General features: G+C 44.1%; 1 protein-coding gene across 2 annotated transcripts in view; it reads left to right on the forward strand.

The window, feature by feature from the left end:
• Nucleotides 1-2800: 2800 nt before the first annotated feature.
• LOC306783491 (neuropilin-2-like) overlaps nucleotides 2801-20472 on the forward strand; it is an 88849-nt gene continuing 71177 nt past the window's right edge. For both annotated transcript variants that reach the window (XM_079277161.1, XM_079277162.1), the window contains exons 1-2: nucleotides 2801-3578; nucleotides 14549-14729. In XM_079277161.1, the coding sequence (XP_079133287.1) occupies nucleotides 3506-3578; nucleotides 14549-14729 (254 nt within the window). In that variant the 5' untranslated portion in view covers nucleotides 2801-3505. The remainder of the gene's footprint in view (nucleotides 3579-14548; nucleotides 14730-20472) is intronic.

Here is a 20472-nt window from a genome sequence, read left to right on the forward strand (position 1 = left end):
TTTTTGAGCCTCATTGCAGGTTGAACTGCAATGAACTTGGTTCGTGGTTTGTTTCACAGTGGTCAGGGCTGACCTTATTTTCAGGGGATTTTAGAGGAGATAGAATTGGTCTGCATTGCTAAACTCCCGAAAATGAAACCCACTTGGCCCCTGGAGGGACAGAAAGGGGGGGAAAGGGAGTGGAGAATGGCAACGTGTGAAGAGAAGAGAGGACAGGAAATTAAATTAAATGGACAAATAAATGGATAAAAGGAAGAAAATAGCAAATGTGGTATGAAATATGAGTATGAGTGAAAAATGAAGGAAAATGTACACTTGAACAGGTAGCAAAAATGACAAACGCAACAGGAATAATGCTGAAAAACAACAAAACTAATTTAGAAAGCGACAAAATGAAAGAAATGAAAGAAATCATTCATCAAATCGACTGAACAGCAGAGGGATAGAGGTTGCAGTTTGTTGGCAAGGTGTGGACAGGGCCAGTATTGCTTGACGACAGGCCAGCGGACAAGGTCTTCCCCTGACGCAGAGCAAGGATCACCTTACCCTCTACTGGTTCCACAGCTCTGTTGCAACACACACACACACACACTCAAACATCTTTTCCTGTGAATGCATTCGTGTTTTGCTTTTCTCCATTCAATGACTCTGCAGGTGTTTACCTGCATTCAACCAACCAGCTCAAACGTGACTAATCAACACTATACTATACAACAATACAACTACTACTAACAGAAAGCAGAACTCTTGTCCTGTTGCCTGCAGATTAGGAAATGGTTATTGCCAAGTCAAGATATTTGACAAGCATGGCATCACATAAGCATACAAGTTCACCATAACATGCTGTGATGTAAGATGTTTGTAAGTTAGTTTTCAGGGGGTAGAAACACGATTGTGAGCACGAGCAGATTTTCTGCCCAATCTCCCTAAAGTGGAATCTCAGTGGTGACTTCTGGGAAAACCCAGTCCACTGCTCGGCGAGCAGAAAAAGGTGTCGTGGATTGGCATATCCTAGTTTCGCAACATACTGTTGCAAGTTCTACAGAAGAATGCGTGAAGGGAAGGGCCAGCAGGCTTGGGTCCATGTGGTGGGTTGGTGTGAATTCAGAATGATTCACAGAAGTTGTTGCGGACTCTCCCCGTCCAAAGTCTGCCTGCCGACTTCTGGATACGAAGATTCAAGATTGCATTCAGCGTGCTCTCTTCCTCTGTGGGACCAAACCTTGGACTACAATCTTAAACTATTTTCATTATTTCACTTCAAATGAAGCACTGAAAATCCTTACATACAGCTTACAGCTCAAGTGGAACGTTACATTGATGTCAGCATGAGATTGCTCTGTGCTCTCATCACTTGACACGGTCCAGTTGGCCTGGGTGGGTTTAGTTTCAGTGGAAAGACACAGGAAGAGTTGAGCAAGAGGGGCGAGAGAGACAGGTTACAGAGGTCGAACGACTAAAGGGACCCAAGGAATAAGTGGGGGGACTCTCTTTCACACACACACACACATATTTACACTCACACACACACACACACACTCTGACCTGTCATGGAAAAAGAACTTAATACCTTCAGACCTCCAGAGATGTTCGGAAACATCTGAGTGACAGTTTGAAGGTATGTATCTGCGCCTGCGCCTGCGCCTGCGTGTGTGTGTCACATGTCACTGACCTGAGTGAGACCAGTGATTCACCTGCCTGCTGGTAATTGTCGGCCTGTTACAGTAAAAGTAAAACTGGTCAGGAAATGAGAATGTAGCTGTGATCAGTGACATAAGGCCGCTTGTTCACAGTGACCCATGTGCCCTTGGTAAACAGCTTTTTTCACAAACACACAAGTGTGTTTGTGTGTGTGTGCACGCAAAGGTGTGTGTGCATTTTTGCAACCAAGTGCTCAGCCATTATTACCCAATGGCTTCTCTTCATGATGAGTAACTGAGTGTTTTACAAAAGAGAAAATTATGTTGATTATCATAGTAAATCAAAGATTATTCGTAAAGTAATTTGGGTGATCGATAACTAAGTTACTCATCCGATTCCTTTCCATTTTGATTAGTTTATCAGTTTGCACTTGGTCTGTTTCCACTGTGATGCTGTAAACCAGCACCAGGTTCCATTTAAAGCTCAGCACTACTACAAAGCTCATAAAGCTGTGCTGAGGGTGTTCTGATTTTCTTCATTCCACCTCCCTCTATTCTCACTTTAATAGAGAGAAAGGCAGAGGAACAAATAAGATGCACAGAGAGAGTATCTGGATGACAGGACTGTGGAGGGAAATGGGAGAAAAAGTGGGAGACATGTACTGTAATAATGATAATGAATTAGAGGGAGAGAGTATGAGATATATGAGGGTAAGATAGAGAGAGAGGGAGAGAAGTGGGAGGGAGATGAAACTGGTCTTTAATCAGTGAGGGGCCATATGGAGGCGGGCCGAGGTGCCTACCGATACAAGCTCGCGCGCATGACGTGCACGCACGCTGAGACAGGGGACTGAGTGAGCAGTCTTGCTCGCTGCCACAAACCGGCGGAGATCGGAGGGGAAGGAGAGAGAGAGAGAGAGAGAGAGAGAGAGAGAGAGAGAGAGAGAGAGAGAGAGAGAGAGAGAGAGAGAGAGAGAGAGAGAGAGAGAGAGAGAGAGAGAGAGAGAGAGAGAGAGAGAGAGAGAGAGAGAGAGAGAGAGAGAGAGAGAGAGAGAGAGAGAGAGAGAGAGAGAGAGAGAGAGAGAGAGAGAGTTGAAGAGCGTGTTTCAGTGAAGAAACGCACAGTTTGCAGGAGGAGAGCGGAGAGGCTGCACGTTTATTTTCTCCCTGATCACTTTTACGCACGCACGCCGGAGCTGCCTCCTCCAAGAGATCTTGTGTTATCTTTTGTGCAAGAACGGACTGCTATCGAAACAGTTTATTAGGAGGATAATCGATGGGAAAATATTTTTTACTTTCCTAATCATGTGTGCGTTTACCAAGTAAATGCTCATTCACCAGCGAACGATTTTTGGATATTCTATCGCGACGAAGAGGAAACACGCTGAAACACATTTTACTTTTTTGAGAAATGCTTCTCATGGTTCCTGGTGGTTTCAACCAGTGATTTCTACTTTGTTTTTGTAATTAATGATTTTGTCTGTCAGCGAGGTTTTTATTCCCACGCGCGTTGTGACTGACAGGGTGCTGCCGACTGCGCGCACGGCAATGGATTTTGAGGCTTTGAAGATGTGTTTACAGTAGATATTACGCTGGTATCCGCTCAATTTGCGCAAATAAGTTTAACATTGTTTTTTAAGAAGAAGCACACGTTGACAATTCAATTAGAACCAGTAGTGTTTAACCAGGACGACATTCTTGGAGAGTCCGGTGAACGCAACCTGGCGTTTGTGGTGGAAGAAATAAAGAACTGTGGAAAAGGAGAGGAAAAGAGGACTCTGGACTGCAGCGTTGTCTCCGATATACAGACAAAAAACCACAGAGGAGGAGAAGAGGTGTTCTTTCTCCACATCCGAGGGGAAAAGATGGATTTATTCATATGGCTTTGTGGATGTTTACTGGCTGTTGTCTTGCCTTCAGCGGTCAGAGCGGGGGAAGGTGAGTTTGACACTGTTGCTACCCGCTCAGATCACACAGTCGCACGTAGGTGTTTAATGGAAGTTAACCTGCATTTTTTTTCGATAACTTTTTCCCAATCCACATCACAAGCATGGAGTATATGAAGCGCATTAGAGATATTTCGTTTCGGACAATTGTGGTGTTTCCCCGTCAAACCAGAATGCGTAATGAACGTACAAATTTACACAAAATCGTTACCCGTTTTGTTTTTCTACTACGGGTGCAAGCTCAGCCTTCACTTCCGTTCAAATAATGCGTTGATAACAATCGTGCGAGAGACGCTGAAGAGGGAGATGTCCTGCTTTATTCTAACTCTCCAGCATTGACCCATCTCGCTCGGTCGGCACCAGAGGTGGAGAGGTAAAAGTAAACAACATATTCATCGTAAACGAAATCAGTATTTTTTTTTATCCAACAAAACCCTTAGCCTAATTAGTTTACTGACACGTGCGCAATTGATGCTCGATGTCGCCCGTTTCTAACGCGGACAACTTTCCCAAAACGACTTCGTTTCCATCGTCCCACTCCACTGCTGGTTTCACTCCGTCATAAAAACAAGTTTATTGATAACTGAGGGATGTTGTCTTGCCTTGTGTCGTCTTCAGTTAACTTAGTCGTCTAAGTGGGTCTTTATCGCGCTTGTTTTCATCTCACTGTGTGATGTGGTCTTATTGCGTTTCTTGAAAGATATTTCCCTCGAGGCAGGCTTCATGCAACAGGGCAACCCTTTTGAATCTCATTGTCGGTTGTGCGAAGAAGTGAATCTGACCGGGCTCCTGTCTCCGGCGCACCAGACGCGCGGAGGTCCGAGGCTGCGGAGGTCTGGCACTTCCCAAGTCCGTGTGCGCGATGGGGCTCGAAGCTGCATTGTGGCAAGGCAAAAGGCGTGCGCTCATTGCGCTGGTCTAATGCGTTTAACGTTGGTCTTTGAATGGGAATTGTGCGTTTAAAAACAATCTTTACGCACAGGGCGATCACTACAACACTGCTTCATCTTCTCTGCTGCACGGAAGAGAGAAGTCTGTCAGTCGCTTTGATTAAAAACAAACCTAACCGTGGCGACTCCTTGTCAGGGCAGCGACACTTAAATGTGCTGTTAACCGACCACAGGTGTGCAGGAAACCAGAACTATTATAAACAAATCGACCTTTAAGAAAAGACAGTATGTATAACATGTGGTGTGACTCTCCTTCCTTTCATGGATTTAGAAGCAAACAATCTGTTTAGTCTCTCATGTTTTCTCATAGCTGTCGATGCAACAACGACAAAAAACACTGATAACTTGGCTCAAATCATTTTTTATAACGTCTCCTCAAGGCCCACTTCCTGCTTTGAGATAGATTTGTGTGTGTACACAATTTACAAAAGAGGGGATTAAGATAGGGCCGCTGTGGAGAAGTTAGTTGCACTCTAGGTTTTATTGATTTGGGGCTTATTCAGGAGGCTTTTTGCAGATCTCATGACTTGGATTGAGTGGCCAGTCTGCCAAATGTTGTTTTTGAGAAAAACAGCGTACAGAGAGAACAGTGGAGGCATTACGTCACACTTCACCTCTGATAAGAAGATATGCGCCGTGCCACTCTAAATGTGTAGATCTTCACATGTAATTGACAACTGCTGACACTGTCAAATCGGAAGTGTTTCAAAGACTTTCTTATCCGGACAGATCACAGATCACAACTCTTTATTTCATCAACGGCTTGAAATGGCCTTTGTGTACATTTCCTGTCAAAGCAGTGTGAGTGAGGTTCTATTGAGCAGCAAAAATCCAAAGGGAAGTTGTGGTGTTCAGAGTTTAACTTCAACACCACAGGTTCCTCTTCCACCTCCATATACCACCAGTCATCATTGCTTTTTTTAACCATGACCAAAATATTTCCCTGTAACCAAGTAGTTCTGCTTTTAACCATGACTCTGACCAGTTTCCTAAAGATAACCATGCAACTTTACCCCTATGAAACTCTTATATGTGTTGTTTTGTCACTGGCAAACTACCTATTTTGAGGACTTTGATATTTTTTTTCTGGGGACTCGATCAAGCTCCCTTTTGAGGTCTCCCCGCTGGCACCGGGCGAGCCACTGGAGCACACACATGCTCAGCAGTAGGCTGTGCAGGATGAAGCTTCCTCAGCAGTACACTTTTACAGATGCCTCTGCTCCGCTGTCTCCAGAGATATGAGCAAGGAAAGCATAGTGACACTATATATATATATATACCAAAATATTTGGTATATATATATATATATAGAGAGAGAGAGAGAGAGGGTGGGGCAGTAGGGAGGGATGGAAGTAAAGGGGAAGGAAGGAGCAGAGACAGAAACAGGCAGAGGGAACGAAACGGAAGAATGATTTTTTAGCCTCGCTGTTTGATCCTGTTTCTTCATTCCGTTTGATCACAGCTGTGCCTGCGAGGGAGATAAACGGACATAATTGGCCACTCAAGACCAGCTGTCTGCTTCTGTAGTGTCTCTGCTGAGATATGCTGGATGCTGAAACAGGCTCACTGCGATGCAGCGTGAGAAGCTATAGCAGTGGGGTGACTTGCACACAGGTATGCACTGAGGACTGCTTTATAAGACTTACAATGTGATTTGAATAGACTTTTGCGACTCAATACCATGTATCCTGACTGAGACCAGGTTTCCTAATGCATTCGTTATTTCCTTGCCTGGAGCTATCGCTCCACATCTAACACCACCGGACCGGTGCTGTGTTGCCCCGTGGGGCCGGCTTGTAATAGTTAAACGTTACATTGGTGGAGGTCATAATGCTTTGTAAGCTTCAATTGGCCATCAATAAAACAAGCCATCCATGTCATTTGCTCACACAGTGGGGTTGTACCCTGTTTTAGCTCACTACAGAATGGATTGACTCACTGCCTGTAACACAGTCGTTCTGTGTAATTACTTTGTCTTAGAAAACATTAGTTATTCGCCTGAACTGTTCGAAGTTTTTTTTTTTTTCATTCATTTGAACTTGTTCCTTTCACTGTAATTGTGTGTTTCCATGGGTAATTACTCAGTGCATGTACAGATCGGCAAGCGTACTTCAGAAATACTGAAATCAGCTCAGCCATGCATGTTTGTGTCTGTGTTTCCCATATTTTCTCATCGTTTCCTACGATTGTTTGTTCTAAATCTCGGCCGCATTATCAGATTTGTTCAAGAATTCGCTGACACAGAAGGCCAGGAAACGCTTTACCAATATGGCTTGCGAACTTCCAACCCAGTAAAGCACATTGAAACAACGAAGCAATAAAAAGAGAGAGCGAGGAGGAGTCATGAGCATTTGGAAGAGCCAAAGAGAGAGGGAAAGGGAGCGAGAGCATGAGAGGGCATTAGTGAAATAAGAGAAAGGCAGCAGAGTGTGAAGAAGTAGTTGAGTGGAGCCACCTGCAGTAAACCAACCCAGATTTATTCCTCCCCTCTGTCGAGCACAGGGGGGGGGGGGGGGTTCTGGCCAAGATAAAGCATATTATTAATAAGCACTCTGATTATAGTTCAGGCAAAAGGAATTACATTATAGTTGAAAAGATTATTTGTCAGATAGATGTATATCAGATTCCTCTTCAGCTTCCTCTCGCCTAATACTTTGGAACAGAGGCCATGTTACCGAAACCGTCCAACAGAGCAGACAGGTTTGTTCACAAAGGGGTCATGACATATCTTCAACAATAGCAACCAGCTCACATTATAACATCAGCAAACTGCGATGGTTCGATTTAAATCTTGTGTTTGTGACAACAGAGTATGCTAAGCTGTGGCAGGTGACCCGCTGCTGCAGACCTTCTTCAACACTGATTTCATCTGAAGGATCCTGCAGGCAGCAGGTGTTTTACACCAGGTTTCAGGATGAAGGGTTATCCTTATTCATCTCGTGGTTCAGACGGCTGGGTTTTTCATTTCCTTTTTTTTTAAGGAAATTTCCTCGAGAAAATACATTAAAATGAGCTATTCAACTTTAAAAAAAAAGAAGAAATTTGGGACTCAAACAAGAAGACATTAGCCTTCCCGTCATTAGAATAATAGTGGTTGAACAACAGAGGGGCCGGTCCACTGGCTACTACGTGGTTAGCAGTAAGCGAATAAACATTAAGCAAATTAACCTCCGGCACTGTCTCTCTCTGTCGCTCTCTCGTCTGTAAAAGGGAAAGGACAATTAGTGGGTCCAGCAGGATGTTCTAATTACAGTTATCATGTCATTAGCAAACGGTTAGTATTCTGCTGTCTTCATTGGCCATTGGTAATGACTGGAGTAATTAGAGAGGAAGGGAGCTCAGTGTGCGAGCGAGCGCATGTTCTTGTTTTGGTACACTTATGAAGAACAAATGTCCTCGGAGGGAAAGACGGATCATGGGCATCCTTCAAATGGGGACATTTGCCTGTCCTCACTTCTTCTACAACCCGTCGCCCGCACAAATAAGAGTGTTTGTGCGTGTAAGCTGAGTCCTCAGTAGTCCCTCCAGAGCAGTGCCGTGCCAGGCCACAGGTTGTTTTCCTCTGTCCCTCTCCCTTCACGCCGAATCATCCCGTTGTTTTCCTCTTTTCATGGCACTTCACCTCTCCTTTAATAGGACGCTCTGTCTCTTTCTCCACACCTCCCTCTGTCAGTGTTTTCCCTCGCTCCGATTAAGAAACCTCCGTCACCTTCTGTTCGCCCACTTTGCACGGTGGGAAAGCCTCTTTGCGTTTTCATCCGCGTTTCTTTACTCTCGTCTATTCTCACTGACTCTTTCAATCTGTGTTTTCTCATCCTTTTTCCCCTCCGCCTGGAAGAGAATCAAGCTCAACTGTTTGAAATCCATTCACACGGTTTGTTAGATCAACTTCATTCATACACATCTTAAAAGGCTTATTGACGGCCTTAAGTAGGCTGCTTTTCCTTTTCCTTTTACAATCGTTTAAAGGAAGATACACGATTTAGGTTCCACTCATCAACTCAAATTCTACATACTTTACTCTTTAGCATATTAGGATGAGGATTATATTGGTAAAGGTCAGAAGTTTTACTTTTGTGTCATTCACAGAGTAAACATTTTCAAACTAAAACTTGGAAGATGTCTTTCTGAACAACACATTTCAAGTGTCCGCCCGTAACATGCCAAGTGACTATCAATATAACTGAAGTTAATCAGGAGCAGATAGGACGGTGGCCTTCTGCTCTACAGGGCATCATAAACGGACAGTAACGCAGGGGCCCCTTTAAAGGCTCCTGTAATTATAGTTTAATATGAGAGACGGTCTTCCCAAGAGAATCAGTCATTTCAGCAAGTGTCCCAAGACGACATGTGTTTACGTTCAAGTCGCGAAGCCCACCAGCGACGGGAGCAAAGGGGGAACGTTGTGCCGCTGTTGTAGAGGAACAAAGTCTGGGCAGGGAGGAGGGCGGGCCTTACACATGTCACATTGTCACGTCGTAAAACAGATTTATTTTTCCAACAGAGATTTGTTGTGGTTTCGGAAGGCACAGGCGGATGATGTCTTTCTGCCCATAGGGGGATCAGAAAATGCTTCTGTGTGTCGTTCTAGGAGCCAGAGCGACGCATTTTGACATTTAATTTGTAGGACTTGTTGGCTGGTGAACCTAAATGGTGCGTAGTCTACATCAATTAGAATTTATTCTGATTAACATGTATCCCATGTATCCCAGTGTAGGTCAGTAATCGAGCCATGGACATGACAGGACATGTCCCAAACCCATTCCTCTCTAGTCATACTTTAACATTACATCTACCTTTTCCTACACTGTTCTTTTTTGTCCCCTTTTCTCCTTCAGTTACCTTTTCACTTCGTCATTGTTATTCTGTTATTGATCTTTGTTTGTATCCTTCTTTGTCCACTGTCATATTCTCCCTCTCTCACTAAAGCCCCATAGATCCGGTACGTCTTTGCTCCTGAGTTGAGAAGCTTCTTCTCATATCAGTTATTTTTCCGTATCAAACACTCATCCTTCTTTTTTTTTTATTTACGACTCCTTGTCTCTCTTCTCTCCATTTTCCCATCGCTCTTTTTGTTTCTCAGACCCGTTGTAGTCCTCTGCCATCCCTCTCTCTATTTCACACATCTCTTTTCTCGCTGTAATTTTCCACTGTGGCTTAATGCAGGGCACCTGGAGTAAAGCACTACCCCACCTGTTTGTGCGTCTGTGTGTGTGTGTGTGTGTGTGAGTGTGTGTGTGAGTGTGTGTGAGTGAGTGAGTGTGTGTGGGAGACAGTTCTATTTTCTGTCCAGTGAGCTTTTCTGAGCTGCTGACTTTCTTTTTTCGGGTGATGAGAGACAGATGTTCTGGCATTGTGCTCGCTTTCTTTCTTTTCTCCTGCTCGGCATCCTTCTTACTTTCTCTCTCTCTCTCTCTCTCTCTCTCTCTCTCATTCTCGTTCTCTCTCTGTCCATTCCTGAGGTTTCCCAGGTTTCAATGACTAAAAGCTCCTTGGTTGTGATCCAAAGAAGACATTTCAGCCTGTTATTTTCAGTGTTTCTCTCATCCCCAAAGACACAGCTACAAATGTGTCTATTTCTACCGTTTAAGGTAACAATGCCTGAAGCGTCTTGTGAGTGCTTCATGATGCTGGAACTGAATCCATCCTTCTGAAAATGCTTTGTGAACAGTAGGAAATGCATAGAAATCAATGAGGACAATTAGCATTTTCCCCTCCCCCAGGCTTTGATGCAGATGGAGTATATTGATTGATAAATTCAGGGACCTGTTTGCATCAAGGTCACAATAATGAGAACGTGAGGCTCACGGTGCTGTCTTGAGTACCGGGGCCCGTGTTGGTGGATAATAAGCTGATGTGCCAAATACCAGCCTCGTTTCCAACAAGCTCTCTGGTTAGCTGGGTGAGACACGCGTTCTCACTCTCACACTTACTAAACCACTGATGCTTTCATTATGCGCTCTGGCCGATGGAAATGAATGCGGTACGGTCCAACAGCAGAGTTCTCACAGACTACCAAATCGATTGCGAAACGCTGGAAAGTGTCTCTTTCGAGTCGGATCCGACTCCCTAATCGGAGGGAAAATTAAACTGCGATAGAGAGCGAAAAAAACAAGGTCAGGCAATTTGCATTTGGGGACAACAAACAAGTCTCTCGTTCAATTTCTCAAAGCAGTTCCAAACGGAAGCTTGTGCGTGTTTTTCTCCTGGTTTGGGACTGTGTGTGTGTGTGTGTGATAGTTTGTGTGCCTCCCTGTGTGCATGGTGCTGTGCGTGCATGTTTTTATTACATTTCTGTATGGATGCATCTCTGTTGAGGTATGCGCATCTGGGGAAAAGTTGCTGAATGGGTGTTACCAGGATGCAATACTAAACATGGTGGGGAGACATAAATAATGCAGCGACCTGTCTTCTATCCCTGCTTGACTGCTTAGCACCGTTTACTGCTCTATTCCGTGAGTGTGTGTGTGTGTGTGTGTGTGTGTGTGTGTGTGTGTGTGTGTGTGTGGTCTGAAGATCATAATGTGAAGTCTGGGGTCAAGAGGAGGGAAGTGTTTGTGCTTTCTGTGAGGGACGGACAAACTGAGACAGAGGAAATGTTGATAGCGGCTCTTCTGTTCCGGCAGTTTGTACGTACAGGTGACGTATAGTGTAAAGAGTGACAAACTCTGAGTAATGAGGTTGTGGTGGATGGGTGGATCCAAAAACACCAGACTTCCACCCAGGAGACTGTTTTTTGTGTCCCGCGTAAAACCGGAAGTCAGCGTTGATTTAACTGTCACGTAACCAAGTAGTTTTGTTGCCTAACCTCCCCATATATATATATATATATATATATAGTGTTTGTGTGTGTGTATGAACCAAATAAACAAAGAATATCAAATTCACTTAAAATGTCTTTGGTGGCGCCTCGTGTAGGAGGATGTGACGTCATCCACGCACTCATCCGCTCAGTGTGTCTCATTTCCTGCCCTGTTTGGATGTGATAAACGGCGAATGACTTTGTGTGTGTGTGGAGATTGATAGACCCTCAAAGCAGAGCAGACACAATACTTCACGCACACAGAGTGTCATGCCGCTCTATCACACCAGCCTTATTCATCAGACACTTGGACACTTGCTGGTGAACGTAGGAGAGGCGCGTGTTGTTGTGTCTGCCCCCCTCTACCCACTTGAAAGCTCAGAGTTTCATCTGGGGACTGAATCTAATGAAAACATATTTGCTCTCTTCTTATTTTCAGACCTATCCCAACTAACTAACAACAACTAAGTATGCATGATGAGTTCCCAAGCAATTGGTTATAACCAGTGGCATTTCTTTGACAACCCGAGATGTTTACCCCTCGCATATGCCCGATTTTAGTTAGCTACGCCGTGTGCTAAAAGTGGTGTTTGGCTGCTGCTGCTGTGAGATTCCAGAGTGGTTAAACACTAATCCAGGTGGTGCTGAGATAAAATGCGTCTGGCCGGGTTACATAGGCCATGCAACTCGACTCCTGTATTACCGTATGTCACCAGGGAGATTGGAAGCCGATAGGAGGAGATGGACATGACTAGTTGGCTCACAGCATGACGGAGGAGGGAGAGACGGACGGAGGCAGAGCGGCGATCATGAATTGAGGCGGACACCAGATGTAGATGCCAAAGTGTCAATCACTTTGTTTACTGTGTATTGACCTCCGCTCTAATCCTCCCGTCCTGACTCTTGAGTGTGTGTGCGCTCGGTCAGTTTGCATGTGTGCAGACATGATGAAAAAATGAAGAGATTTGAGACGTATGTTTTAATTTACAATGTGGTGTCCGATAAAGTGTTTATGCAGCGTGTGTTAATGTTTGCATGTGTGACTCCTCTTGGAGTAGGTTTACAGTAGCCGGTCTATTTATAGTGTTGAAATATGTCGTGTTCTGCTGAGTAGTTTGACTTGGCTATGTCCCCCCACTCAGCAGCACGGGGGCAATAAATAAAACGGCGACATAGCACAGTGGGCTCTGCGGTGGTACAGACCAAGACGTTACACAATGTTTCTTTCTCTCGATGTTACGATGAGGAAGGTTTCCTGATTGAAATAATAATATATAGACCGTCAGGAGCTTGTTTGTGTGTTTTGTTTTTTCCTCTCATCAACAGGAAATGATCTCAGTCAGGGGCTGCTCACCAGACAAATTCTTCCCAGCAAGCGGCCGACATTCACAGCTGTTTTTATTCGTATAACCTGGTCCACCATTTGCCCAGAATATTTGTTGAAATGTATCTGCTGTGTTTTCTACGGACCCGTAACACTATCAGTGGCTGCAACCTCCGGTCCATGCGGTTAAATAATGTGCGTCATTTCTCAAAAACCCGTCTTTGGTGAAAGTGCTTTTAAACTAGATTATTTTACGAACATTAAAGTTTAAAAACAGGATTATGGACTATTTGACCACTTTGATGTCATTTGCTGTTTGTTTTAATTCTGTTTATGCCGCCGTCTTGGCCAGGAAACCCTCAAGAAAGATATTTTTGATCGGAATATCTCGGTAAAATCAAGGTTGAATAAAAATAAAGATACAAAATGTACAGTTTTGCAGTTTTACAAATAAAGTAGTTCTTTCAAAGTGATGGTCTCCTTAACAAAGGAAATACTGCAAAACATTTGTTTTTATTTTTCTCTCTTTACCAAAACTACACTTGCGATATGTCTAAAATAAGTAATTTGTCCGTAAGTACCGATAGTCATTGTATTATTACTTATATTAAACACTTATATTTGATCGGTGCAGAGTTATTTGAGGATACAAACAGCCTTGTTTCTTGAGGGCCTTCTGGCAGATGGTGGCTACTTAACAAAAATGTTACTCAGTGTATACACCGTGATGACTTAACTTGAGTTTTGCAGATGTTAAACAATGAAGAAGTTCAGCTCATGTTCAAAGTCCGCACAGTCAATCAAAGCAGGGCAGTCAGCGTGGAGCACAATAGATGCCATAGATGTAATACAGTCGAGTTGTGGGTGTGTTATGCCGTCGGGTGTCACCGATATATATGAGTTACCCCGTCTATGTCGGGGTACATCTGCGGCAGTGAATGAGTGGCATTGTTTGTGACACGACACAGACTTATGGCTGCTGACAAGTGGATCCGCTCTGTGACAGCATCTGTGGCATCTGGAGGACCCGTCCACTGTGTGTCTGTCTGTGTGTCAGCGTGTCAGTCTTCATGGGTCAGAATGGACTCTTTGTATGCCGCGATGCTGAGTTGACCTCTCAGAACTACATCCACATAGACAACGCTCTTCTTTGTTTCTCATATCCTGTCTCTGCAAACACAACTCTTATCTGCATTTTGTCAGTGTTGGACATCTCCCCAGGTGTGAAATCCTGCTGAATGAACAAATATGTGAGAAAAAAACAATCATTTGAAAGAGTTTGTAGAGAATGTTGACGTGCTTCTGGTCAGTCGTGATGAGCAACATCGTTGACCCCCGATGGTATTCTACACTTACATCTGCTGCTGTGAGGGAAGTTATTATTGTTGCATATTGTTATTGGAGGTTTATCTGATCAGTCTTTCTATGTTGTCCATTTTGCAATTAAATATTCTCTGTCTTTCGACAGTAATGTATTTCTTCACCCCCTAATAGTTCAGTCAACAGTCTGCCCTCTATTCTCCCATCTGTTTGTCGTAGCTGATTTAATCACGTTGGGAAAAACAGATCAATGGCCTCTGTCTGATGTGTAAACTTCTGTGTATTAACCAATGGAAACATATTAATCATTCTCAGTGATGTTATCAAAGCTTCAGGCACTTTCAGTGTACAGGGAGATTTCCATATTACACAAGATATAGTGCACGGGTTCTAGACCTTTTGTGTACATTTAGACTTCAGGTTAGCAAGCTTTATAAATAACCAAAAAGGCCGACTGGAAAAGCTGATCGATTGGCCGCAGAAAGTAAACATGTTTCTGCATTAACTTGACTTTTGTGTGAGACAGTGATGGTGAATTCGCTTTCTCTGTCTCTCTCCCCATCCAGCGGCTGAGCCATGCGGTGGGTTTTTAGATGCCAGCGATGCCGGCTACATCACCACCCCCGGCTACCCGCTGGAGTACCCACCTCACCAGAACTGTCGCTGGGTCATCACAGCACCTGAACCCTCACAACGCATCGTCCTCAACTTCAACCCACACTTTGAGATCGAGAAACTGGACTGCAGGTAAAGACTGGATGGATGGCTGGATGGATGGGTTGGTGGGAAAGAAAAGTTAAAAAAGAGAGGTTATGTTACAACTCTGGGAATTTTTACTCCAAACTTCTCTTGCTGTCTCTTTGGAGCTTCTGCCTCCACCAGCCTGTCTCTGTGTGGGAGTTGGTGTATTCGGTGAACTTCAGCCCACTCTCCTCCTGTTTCTCTGGCTTTAGCTATCCCATAATAATCACTGTGGGACCTCCCTCGCCCCCTGTCTCTAATTATCAAAGTCTAATCACAACACATTTGCTGTTCCAGGATGGTTTTCACACTTTAGAAGAATGAACACAGATTAGAGGATTTGGTGTCCGCCATTGTTTTTGAGCTGTTTGACTTCGGTTTCATGGTAAAGCTGCAAGAAAGGCCGGCGGTTCTGCAGCATGAAATGAAAATACAGCACACAGACATCAAGAAAAATAGGCATGCTGGGAAATCATGGTGAATGCAGGCAGACTGGCTTACTGAAAGAGTGATCATGGTAAAAATCTTTTTTTTTTGTAGCTTACAAGGTACTTTAAAGAGGAATATGAAAGAGTATTCAAACATTAAAAACTGTCTCACCGGCCTTTTTGAGGCAACATGTGCAATGGTTTCTGATCCAGGTCAAGCACTGTTCAAAAGATGTTAAAGTTAACACATTATGAAAGTGAAAGAAATCAAAAATGTGATCCATTTTCCAGAGATGGTCACGGCTGCAGCTTCTAAATTGGCAATTATACCAAAAGTACAACAATATGAAGTCCAACATTTACAGAGTAAAACCAATTCGATAAGTTCATCAACAACTGGAGTGCAGAAGGACATTTTTAATTTTCAAAGAAATGTGGGAAGATGCCGAGACGGGGAAGCTAGTTATCGAAGCTGAAGAGGCGTTCACACAAAACACAAAAACATCTGAATGTTTTTACGACGTCTTCTGTCTTTCGCCTTCAAAGAAACTGCCGGCCTTTCCTCGTCTTCGTAGGACTGTCATGTATGAATGCGTCCTACGCATAGAAGCCCAGAGAGGAGACCACTGTCTCTCAGGAATCTAATGGGTACTATGAACGTAAAGAGCCACATACAAACCCACTGACACAGGGAAGAGGGCAGAAACACACACACTTACACACACACACACACACACACACACACACACACACACTTTCCCCCCTCTCCTGTTATTTCTCTGTTCCGGTGCTTTCCCGCCCAGTTAGCTGTATCAATTATAGATGGGTGAATTTCCCCACTCGGATGTACCAAAAATCATTCAGACATTTCTTTGTTGGAATTGAAGCATCAATATTTCACTGGCTGGCTGTTGGTTGAAAAGCTGAAAGGTTGAAAAGGCCCGCTGTGCTCTGTACTGTTTTACTCTACTTTCGTACTGTGCTGTGGAAATGAAAACCATACTTCTCTGTCTCCCTGTCCTCGTCATTTTTCAGTTTTACTCTGCAGTTCTTATCCTGGGATCAGCTTTAGTAGTCTCTCTCTCTCTCTCTCTCTCTCTCTCTCTCTCTCTGTCTCTGTCTCTCTGTCTCTGTCTCTGTCTCTGTCTCTCTCTCTCTCTCTGTCTCTCTCTCTCTCTCTCTCTCTCTCTCTCTCTCTCTCTCTCTCTCTCTCTGTCTCTCTGTCTCTCTGTCTCTCTCTCGCTCTCTGTCTCTCTCTCTCTGTCTCTCTCTCTCTCTCTCTCTCTGTCTACCCTCCGGTCTTACTTTCCCCTTTCAATATCTTACACCCATTTAAAGTCAACTAGTTTCAAAGGAGGAGGAAATCTGGTGTGGCTGCTAGAAAAAAAGGCTCTGATTTATTTATTGTGCTACACACACACAGTATGTGTGTGTGTTTGTGGTTGCTCTTATCGTTTCAGTTCGTTTCGAGTCATGACAAGTTACATTTTCTGAGAAGTAATTGTAAAACCCTGCCAGTAAGAGTGAGATATGTGCAGTGTTGGTGGTAACAACTCAACTCTAATAGGCTGTTATTTACAAGTGTCCTACAGCGCAGAGCTATTTGAGTCTACAGGGGCCCAACGCCTGCAGTGTGTGTGTCTGTGTGGTGGGCTGAAATTGAGCTGTTGGGTTCAGAGGGCAAAGAGGCCAAGGAGAAGAAGCAGAGGGGGGGGGGGGGGGGGGGGGTACATGGTCACCCAGTGATTGTCAGCAAAAACCTTGACACACAACATACCAGTGTCACTGTCTCCAGTTCAAGTTTTGACTCATTTGCCCCTCTTTGTATCTCTAGATTCACCTTTAAAAAAAAAAAAAATCAAATCATCAGATTGAATTAATATGGCCGTAAGAACATTATCAATATGTTTCTTTTATCAAGTGTCTAAACTACAGCTTCGAGCGATAAGAAAACAGCTGTTAATCCTCACTTTGTGGAGCGGAGAACACACACACACACACACACACACACACACACTCATCTTGTTGAGACGAAGGAGTCATCTGTGTTTGTAGACAGAGTCTACATTATGAAGAGGCAATATGGTTCCTCTGTGTCGCAGAATAAAAACTCATCACACGGTTGCAGCCGTCTTGCACGAAAGTCATTTATCAACACACACACACACACACACACAGAAACAAACAGTGCTGTTATGAATCTGCATGCCCCGGTCAGGCAGGGCTGGTTTTATTGCGTCACTACGTTGGAGCAATCGAATCTATTGTGATCCTGATTGCAATTTAAGATGGTAATCTGGAATCTATAACATATCACATTTTGTCAAGCACTCTGCTGGCTCCGCAGGCAAACATCTATGTGGAGGCGGTCGGACGGAGAGAGATGTTTTCATTAAGATTCATATACAGCAGCAATTTTAAGTGCGACGAGACAGCTGGAGGGAGCGAGAGGGATGAAAAGGAAGGCCGTGCCCCCGCTAAGATCAGTAAAGCCGTGGCCAGTCACGACTCACCGTGACTTCCCGTTTCCCTTCACATGACAGGCACCATGGGACCGACCGCATTAGTCCGTCACTGGTGGCGGCTCTCAGTCGTCACCCAACAACTGCAGCTGTGGCGTTTGTGTAGATCTAAACCACATGATGGAGCGGTACACAGACAGAGGAGACTCTGTGTGGGTATGCAGGTCACAACCATACTCTCTCTGTTTTTGGTGTTTATGTTTGGTGTGACTTTTATTAGTTCACACACCTTAGCCTCCAACTTCAGTGTGCTCTGAGGAGAATCAGACAGTATGTGTTTGCACTGGAAAAGTCTCTCACAACTCTGTCAACCACAATCACGTTCACCTTTAGGTTTCGTCAGCAACTTGAAGGAACAGTTTGATATTTGGGGACATATGCTTATTTGCTTTCTTGCCAAGAGTTAGATGTGAGAGAATGGTATCGATCCTCTAACTCTGAGCAAATAACTGTATTTTTCAAAATCTGAAAGTATTTCTTCAACCCTGCAAATAAAACTAAGGCGTCAACATTTTAAGTCTCTGCACAGCAACAAGTCCAGTCCTCTGACAATTTTTATATGTATTCCTTTTCTTTTGGAGTTTTTTCAAGAATGTATTGCAGTGAAAAGACCGTTTAGTTGGAATTTGGAAGAGAGTAAAGCACCTCTCGTGAATTAATTATGATGCAGATTCATCTCGTCCATGTGGCAACTGCCAAGATAGTTGAGGTCAAAGAACTGCTACAGAATCCTTCTTTTTTTAAAAGGGTTCACTACTTCGCAGTAGTTCGTTGTCTGCTTCACATTTTCCTCTTAGCTCACTGCACTGCTCTGTCTCACAAAGCAAGATCTCTATTTGGAGTGTTTGAAAAGAACATGCACACACACACACACACACACACACACAGCTGCAAAGGGAAAAGTGCAGCGTCAGGGTCCGTTGAGGGCAAGCTCAAATCAACCTGACAGCTACCTCCTCTCCTCTTTCCTCCTGGCTCTCTCCCTCTCCTCTCCCCACCGTTCGTCTCACCCTTCCTCACCTCTCCCGCCCCCTCACCACTGCCCACTGGACCCTATCTATCATATTTCATCTGCTCTTGTGCCTTCCCACCTCCTTTTGCCTCTGCCTCCCTGCCCGCTTGTTTCTTCGTCACCTCTCCTCCCGTCTTCCTCTTCTTCAATCTCTTCCATCTAATGTCTCCCCTTCTTTCCTTCCCTTCCCTTCCCTCCTTCGCGTCTCCTCACCGCCATCCCCTCTTAGTGTGCCAATCTTTTCATTATTCAGCATTGCATATGAGAAAACACAGGCAGAGAGCCAAATGCCACACTCTGTCTTCCTTCCTCTCTTATTTCCTCATCTCCCTCTCCCCTTGTCTCCCTCTTTAAAATGCACATATTCTTCTCTCTTTATCATTCATAGACTTTTCTGTCCTCCGCATATATCTGTCTTCATCCTCTTTTATCCTCCAGCCTCTGTCTATCCATCACTTAAATCCCCTTTCTATATGTCTCTCTCAAGGCAGATGCTCTCTGTAATATTAACACACGCGCACAGTCTAAGGCTCACATATGCGCTTGAATAAACAAGAGTACAAATGCACACACGGAGGTATGATCATTTTTGAGGATCTCAAATAAACTCATGAAAGCACCACAAGCAGACAGGCACGTAGGCAGTTTCACGGTTATGTGGCTTACACAATAAGTGTGGAGTAAAGCAGTGAGTTAAGAAGTGATTTATATGACAGAGAAGCTGCAGTCACCAATAATGGTTTCACTAATGATTTAGACCTTGTCTTTCTACTCTGCCTCAATCAATCATTTAACTTCATGCTAGATCTATTTTCTGTCCTCAACTCTTCTCCCTTATCTTCCCTCTTTTCTCTTCTCCTTTCTTTTCATCCTCTCTTTTCTTTTTCAATTATCATCTCTCAGTAACCCACCTTTCCGCAAGTATATGTGAACCTTGTAACACATAGCTGTAAAGGACATACATTGTGATATATTATATTGTGAATATTGAATATTTGATCATATGCACACGTTTAGACGCACCCGACAGGCAGGTGGAAGTCTCGGGTACATGGCCAAGAGGAGAGCAAAAGGCCGAGTGATGTGATGTGACAATGGCCTCGGGGCAGAAGGGGAAACTAGAGAAAGTTGGGGGGGGGGGAAGATGAAGAGTCTATATGACAGAGAGAGGAACAGCATTTGGTGTGACAGTGTTCGGTTACCAGCTGTGGGCATTTAGCAGCTGCCTGCATGTTTGAATTAGCATCACAGCGACTCTGCCAGCAGGAGAGTCCAGACAAGCATCCCGAGCACAACGCGGAGAGACAATGTTATTAGAACGCTTCGGAGAGAGCAGGAAGGAGAACACCGTAGGACCCAGATGTGCCTTACAACACAGTTTAGGTTCATCATGAATCAGAGTTCCTTTTAGCTGCCTGAGCAGGGATGCAAGCCGTGCTTTTATACAGTTGTGATCACGATCGCATCGCCTCATTTGTTTCGGGGAGAGGCGTCTTGCTGATGTTATGAAACATAAATCAGAGATCACTTTGTGCCAGCGAGCACCATGTGATAACTTTCAGCAACAATCTCCTTCAGGCAATCAATAACTCAAACAAATGAAACTACAAATGTTAAAGTTCACTTCAGGCATATGCTTATGCTGTGGTAATTACTGTCTGTGAGATTTAGTAGCTCTGACTGGTCAGCAGCAAGACCTTCATTGGTCCTTCATGTTTGTGGTTGATAGTTAAGTCAAACAAACCTGAAGATTTGTTCAGCTCCAAGGTGGATTTTAGGAAATCCAC

Source organism: Melanostigma gelatinosum, assembly GCF_949748355.1.
Source record: "Melanostigma gelatinosum genome assembly, chromosome: 10".
NCBI classification, from domain to species: domain Eukaryota; kingdom Metazoa; phylum Chordata; class Actinopteri; order Perciformes; family Zoarcidae; genus Melanostigma; species Melanostigma gelatinosum.